The 6,951-nt window shown below is 46.1% G+C and overlaps 1 protein-coding gene across 1 annotated transcript; it reads right to left on the bottom strand.

Annotated features, from left to right (window-relative positions):
• Window positions 1–593: 593 nt before the first annotated feature.
• On the bottom strand, window positions 594–4,747 carry LOC123048626 (uncharacterized). Its single transcript, XM_044471687.1, has 6 exons — window positions 4,142–4,747; window positions 3,436–3,494; window positions 3,233–3,361; window positions 1,923–3,116; window positions 1,621–1,837; window positions 594–1,507 (listed from the first exon to the last, which is right to left on the bottom strand). The coding sequence occupies exons 1-6, from the start codon at window positions 4,515–4,517 to the stop codon at window positions 771–773; spliced, it is 2,712 nt and encodes a 903-aa protein (XP_044327622.1). The 5' UTR covers window positions 4,518–4,747; the 3' UTR covers window positions 594–770.
• Between the last annotated feature and the right edge of the window lie 2,204 nt (window positions 4,748–6,951).

The raw sequence follows: 6,951 nt of genomic DNA, 5'->3' as shown, positions 1-6,951 counted from the left end.
TTCATGCTGCTCCAAAGAAACAAAAGGTAAGCTTTATTCCACCAATTTTTGTCCATGGGTCCTCTACACCTACACCAAGTAATATCGCACCATATATGTCCATCTGGTGCATGCAACTTTCCTTTTTGCCATGCAACTTTCCTGTTTTGTCCTCCTCTGGTGCACGTGCAATGCATGCTGTTAATTTTTGAGTTGTGCATTGTATATGTACTTTCACACTCCGTGATTTGATTTGCTTCAACTCAAATCTACTACTCCTTAATTTGCTTACGATACGTTTTCCAGATCATTGTCGATCATATATGTTGTGCGTAGGCGGGATGTTTTGGCATAAAGAACCCTTTGGGATGGGTCAAACCATAGGATACGCGCCAAAAAAGCCATATGATGATGTGTGGCATGTACATACAACTCTTCATGATCGACGCCTAGGTTAGTGTTGCGAGCGAGGCCAGTAGGCCACTATTCGGTGTAGCAAGAACTGACCGGTGCAATCCTCATATTCCAGGAAGATTGAAAAAAACAAGATCTTTTAAGTTGAAAAAAGCAAGAATTTCTGACAAGTAGACATACACTAGACATGGGGAGCAAAATAGACAACTAGACAACGAATGTCTCCATTTATTTGAAGTTCAGAGAGCACATATAAATCTCTGTCTATAATGGCAATAAAAAGCACACACTGATAGGCGAATGAGCGAAATGTTTGAGAAACGGTGGTTCATGAATGGAAAGTTGAGGCTAGACTTCAACATATCCTGCTACCAGCTTCAGTCGTACATGGTCAGGTCGATCACCTCCAATTTGTCCATAGCGACGACAGGAGCCTCTCCACTTGTTATACATATATCCTCCATAGGCACCGTGTTCACCGACGCAGCGCATCTAGTAGAGGCAGAGCCACTGGTGCCTCCCTGGTTACTGCCCTCCAAAGACCCTGTTTTCTTTGCGCGAGAAGATTTTCTAGCCTTGCCCTTGTGTTTAGCGCCATTCAGGCCATCAGAGTTTGTAGGATCAACCCGGCACCGCTTGGCATAAGGTGAGCTATCACCGCGGGACATGCCATCTCCCTCCTCTGTAACTGGCGTTGCAGCTTCATCAATAGGACCCTTGTTCTTTTTAGCCTGCTCCTCCAGTCCTTTTTCCTTGAAAGAGTAGCCCTGGTCCAGGAACCTCTTCCATGGAGGAGTAGAGTTTGCAGTTTCATCATCACCTTTCTCCCAAGGCTGCAACAGTCCTAGGCTTGGTGCGGCTAGCTCTGCGGCTGTGAGTGCTGCGGTCGCCGCCGTCTGCCTAGATTGCTCACCCATCTTCTGAGCCTTCTGTTTGGAAGAGCTCCCACCATCCTTCTTCATTGCAGATTGCTGGATGCCCTTCTGCTTCTTCAGGTCAAGGGTTATCTTGGCTGCAACATCTTTTCTTGCATCTAGAGGTATCCATTGCTCCTCACGCCACTCAAATGACTTTCGCAGAGAGTCTACTTTGATCTCCACAAGTCTCCCCTCCCCTGGAAATTTCGGCAAGCATGCATGCATGCATGCATCAGGAAGAGCTCCAGTCCAGATATATACTACTATTAACTGCGAGCTAGGTGATGAAGAGAGTAGGCACGCAGTTCACCTTGGAGATAAACTAGGACATGACCAACATTGTCCTGCTGCAGCACGATCCCCTCCCACCATCCGCCATTTAGCCACACATCGACGATGACCCCGACAGCCACCGGAGACTCGATCTTCCTGTAGCATGTTGGGAGCTGTGGGCGGAGCATGGGCCTTTCAGTAAGGCGTATGCCTAGGTGGTCAGGTTCCGCAATTCTTGCAACTTTGAGCCATTCCTGCAAAAAAAACTCATGTTGAGTACATACATCTTCATCATGAAAACATGCAAGATACTACCAGAGAGAGAAGAGAAAGACCAACCCTGAGTTGTCCTTTATCCTCGGAATTCGAAAGGTCTTGGTACTGCACCCTGACCTTGTTATCTTTCTCCCTCCTCCTGAGTACCACACATTTGAACCAACAGCCCCTCATGCTGCTGTCTTGGCACAGGGCTTCAAGACAGCAGCCAGGCTGGAACATCTTCTCAGGGTTCACCATGGTTGATGCATCATTGGCTGCCGCATTACTAGTACCAGTACCACTTGGCGGCGGCTGATTCAGCGTGGTGGTCTGACAGTTCACCACGCTGCAAGGAATGACACTGCTTTCAACGGTCTGGCCATTGGTGACACTTTGTGGAGTTGCAGTGCATGGAGGGGGCATCTCCTTCTGCTCCTGCTTTTCCTTCTCCATGGTTTTATCAACGATAACAGAGCTGGAAGCAGTTGTGCTACATGGAGGGGGCATCTCCTTCTGATTCTGATTCTGTTTCTGCTTATCCATGGTTTCGTCAACGATAACGGAGCTGGAAGTAGTTGCGCTACATGGAGGGGGGTTCTGCTTCTGCTTCTCCATGGTCTTGTCACCAATAACATAGCTGGAAGGAGTTGCACTGCATGGAGGAGATTTCTGCTTCTGCTTCTCCATGGTTTTTTCACCGATAATAGAGCTGGAACTGAAAGGAGTTGCATTGCATGCAGGTGGCTTCTGCTTCTGCATGGTTTTGTCACCGAAGACAGTGCCAGAAGAACCAGCATGGTTCTCGGCAGCCATGCCAGTAATTTCAGCTTTACCTTTGTTATTGGGTGGCTTGGCCTGCACCGCCGTGGACGAGGATGCGGCAACAATTTCCTTTACGATCTCCTGGTTTGCATATCCTTGCAGCTGCGTGATGTCAAAGGGTCCGACAATGTCATCTTCGATCTGCCGACTGCATACATAGGGCTGCCAGCTGCTGTGCCCTCCACTTATTTTGTTGAACATGTCAAAGTGTTGTGGATTCAGGACCGCGGCCACTCCCTCCACAAATTGAACCCTCAGATCTTGCAGCCCATAGGCAAACAAGATCTCCTTGCGATAAAGATCAGGGGGCAATACAACACCATGTTCACCATCAGGTTCCTCAAACCATCGTACCAGCACCATGTTCTTGGCGCTACTATCTTCATACATGTCTTCCACATAGGCAACATGGCTCTCTCTCCCTCCACTCTTGATGAACACAAAATCATGAACCTACAAAGACATATAGCGCGTGGCACAATTAATAAGAGATGTAAACCAAGATATATAGATTCGTCCGTATGTGAAAACAAAACAAGAAAACAAGTGGACCATCAGTGAACACGTACCGAAATTCTCATTCCCTCTCGGCAAAAGGATTTGTAATGCTTCCGATGTTGATCAAGATGGGGCAGTTTGCATATCCATGTGAACCCTTGTTTGTTCTCCCCAGCAGCAGCAAGTGTTGAGAGGGTATCCTAAATGAACAATAGACATTAGTTTCATTGGGAGGAAGCATTTCTAAGGAAGACGCTTGTGAGATAGTATGTACCTTAGATGCACCATCATGGTTGTCGGGACAAGTGAATCCAAAGGCTCCATACGGAGGATCTACAAAGACAGCAGCAATGGAAGGCAAGTTAGTCGATTTCTTTCCACATCATGTTGGCCTCACAAAACCAACACAAGAGGAACACATAAGTTAACAAAACACTAATCTCAAAAAAGTTAACCAAACACAAAAGGAAAGAAACACATAAACCATATCTAGAAAATTACCAAACATATACATCAGGAATTAAACAAGCCAAGATAGAACACATATAGGGTGATGCGTGAGAAAAGGAGTTGATCTAAAAGATTAGACAAAAGATATCTAACAATAAATTATGTGTCGTGTTGACAAAAAGGAGTGGACCTATTAAATTTGTCAAATTTGCAAAGAGTAGTGCTAATAAAGGAAGGGGATAGAAGGATAGCACTGCAAGATAGTGATGAAAAATGAGAAGAAACTAATATGGCTGGACATAGGAGAAACGTGTGTATTAACGCTAAAAATCTTCCAAACATTAGAAACACAAGATCGGATCTTGCGTTCAAGATGTAAACACCTACTAAACACTAACCAAACATTTAGATCGACCGTCGGAGATGGACGCTGAAAATTCCAGTTGCCTGATCTGTTAGCTTAATCATATGGTACTAAAATCACGAGAAAATTTCACCACTAGGGCATGGAAAAAAGGAACATGTAGTACCTAAGACGAGCGACGTGAGCCAGTCCATGACCTCCTTCCTGGACGTCCACCTGAGTTGAGTGGTCTCCATCGCCACCGTCACCACCCTAGCGGACGGTGACCCAGACTCCAGTGCCGTCTGGAGGGACTTCAGGAACTGCAAGTCTGCCGAGTAGGCTATGTTCCCAGGTTCCCAATACTTACCCACCACCGCCAGATCCCTCTCGCTCTTACCGCCATCCTGGGGCGGTGCAGAGCGAAGGAAGTAGCACACCTTGCACTCCTCGCCGTCATTGTCCTCCATCACGATCTCCTCCTCCCACCCGACCCACCCCCTCACTGCCATCTTCGCATTACCCTCATCCACCACAGCTGCAGAAGAGCACGAGCTACTCATGGCCTTCTCACCTGGCTGGCGGTGGACGATAGCGAAACGGGGAAGTAGTGGAGGGTGGAGGGTGCTTCAAACAGGAGGGGGGCTAGGGACAGGGGGCTCGTTAGGGACTACTATTTCGAGAGATGGGGTCTTGGGGGGATTTCATATGAGGAAATGCTGGTGGGTTTGCGGAGTGTGTCCTCAACTTCTAAGGATTTCCACTTCGAGTGAAGCTTGCCCAAAGCTGGGATGTGGCAGTTTAGTCCTCCCTCTAAGAAAGGTGGTAGTTTGGTCCTCATTATATTGGGTAGTCTTGTCCAAGGGCTCCGGGCGTGTTGCATCCATGGTGAAAATTGCGAGTATGCTATGTGATTGGGATGGGGATGATATATGGCACGGGATATGCTCTATGATAGATATACAATCTTTGTTTTGGGCACGTATCTTGCTCAAATGCTAACTCCGCCACCATGTGAGGGGAGATGTTGATATATGAACGGTTCATGAGAACATGGTGAGCATGATATGTGATAGTGGGGAAGGGGGTGTGGTGATTGACGGGGCATTGATTTATCAAATGAAGGTGTAGTGTATTCAAGAGTACCAAAAGAGGGCTAAATGCTTATAAAAAGGAATGCAAGGAGCGAAATAAATTTATATATGAAGGGCCAAAGTGTTAAACATGTGGATGACAACATTCTTATTTCTCGGGTCTGAAATAATAATAAAAATAGGGTGGTCACAAAGTAGTTTGCTATTCACTCAAAGAGCACGAGGGAGGTGTGGTCCCATGCATGTACATAGGATACTTTGGACCAATTTTATTAGAAATTTTATTGTAATAAATGAGTTAATTATTTTCTTATTTTACCTCATACATTTTAAACTGGCACGACAATTGTCATAGCCACCGGTGCGTTTACATCCCTTCGTGCTCTACGGTGTGACACTTGTATAACAGTCTAAAAGTAAAGGGTGGATACAACTTTTCGGTTTCTGTCTTCTCATCCGTCCACCCTCCATAGCATATTGCATTAATTTCTGCTAGGTAATTGCCTTTCTATATTTCGTCCTCTTCCTTCATGTTGGTCCAAAGAAAGAAAAGGTAAGCTTTCTTCCACCGAATTTTGTCCATGGGTCATCTACACCTACACCAAGTAACATTGCACCAGATATGTCCATCCGGTGGATGCAACTTCCCTTTTTTGCCATCCTCCGGTGCGCATTCAATGCATGCTATTAATTCCTATGATTTGGGCATTGTATATGTACTTTCTGCACTTCGTGCTTTGATTTGCTTCGATCCAAATCTTCTACCACTCCTTAATTTGCTTACGATATGTTTTCTAGATCATCGTCGATCATATGTGATGTGTGTAGGTGACATGTTTTGGCAAAAGGCACCCTTTGGGACGGGTCAAACCATAGGATGACGCATAAAAAATCCATACGATGATGTGTGGCACGTACATACAACTATTTGTTGAAATATGGGAGTGGGCTTTAGGCAACAACAACAACAAAGCCTTTAGTCCCAAACAAGTTGGGGTAGGCTAGAGGTGAAACCCATAAGATCTCACAACCAACTCATGGATCTGGCACATGGAAAGCAAGCTTCCACACACCCCTGTCCATAGCTAGCTCTTTGGTGATACTCGGAGTGGGCTTTAGGCCCATCTGACAATTTCGGAAAAAACCCTAAGGGCCCATGTAGATGTCATGACAAGGGACGGTGGGAAGTTTAGTCCCACCCCGCTAGTGGAGAAGGAGTTGCACCTCCTTATAAAGGATTCTCTTCCGCATGCTATTGGTGCAATCCTCGTGTTCACGGGTGTGTCGGCGTTGATACATCTCCAACATATCTATAATTTTGATTGTTCCATGCTATTATATTATAATTCTTGGATGTTTAACAATCATTTTATAATCATTTTATATCAATTTTTGGTACTAACCTATTGACATAGTGCCAACTGCCAGTTGCTGTTTTCTGCTTGTTTTTTACATCGCAGGAAATCAATACCAAACGGAGTCCAAACGCAGTGAAACTTTTTGTGGATTTTTTATGGACCAGAAGACACCCAATGGGCCGGAGAAGCACCTGGGGGTTCCCCGAGGGGGGCACAACCCACCAGGGCACGCCTGGCCCCCCAGGCCCGCCCATGTGGGTTGTGCCCACCTCGGTGGCCTCCCGCACCGCCTCTTTGCTCTATAAATACCCCAATATTCCAGAAACCCTAGGGGAGTCAACGAAAGTCAATTCCAACCGCTGCAAGTTCCAGAACCACCAGATCCAATCTAGACACCATCACGGAGGGGTTCATCATCCTCATTGGTGCCTCTCCGATGATGCGTGAGTAGGTCATGGTAGACCTATGGGTCCGTAGTTAGTAGCTAGATGGCTTCCTCTCTCTCTTTTGATTCTCAATACAATGGTCTCTTGGAGATCTATTTG

This window comes from Triticum aestivum, chromosome 2D (genome assembly GCF_018294505.1).
Source record: "Triticum aestivum cultivar Chinese Spring chromosome 2D, IWGSC CS RefSeq v2.1, whole genome shotgun sequence".
Classification (NCBI taxonomy): Eukaryota; Viridiplantae; Streptophyta; class Magnoliopsida; order Poales; family Poaceae; genus Triticum; species Triticum aestivum.
This window is presented reverse-complemented; position numbering and strand designations above follow the sequence as displayed.

Excerpts from the sequence above, each read along its gene's own strand:
- LOC123048626 (XM_044471687.1), bottom strand. The coding sequence starts at position 4,517 with ATGAGTAGCTCGTGCTCTTCTGCAGCTGTGGTGGATGAGGGTAATGCG. Across the intron at positions 3,362-3,435 it reads ACCATGATGGTGCATCTAAG|GATACCCTCTCAACACTTGC; the intron begins GTACATACTATC and ends TTGTTCATTTAG. Across the intron at positions 1,838-1,922 it reads AGGATAAAGGACAACTCAGG|GAATGGCTCAAAGTTGCAAG; the intron begins GTTGGTCTTTCT and ends TTTTTTTTGCAG.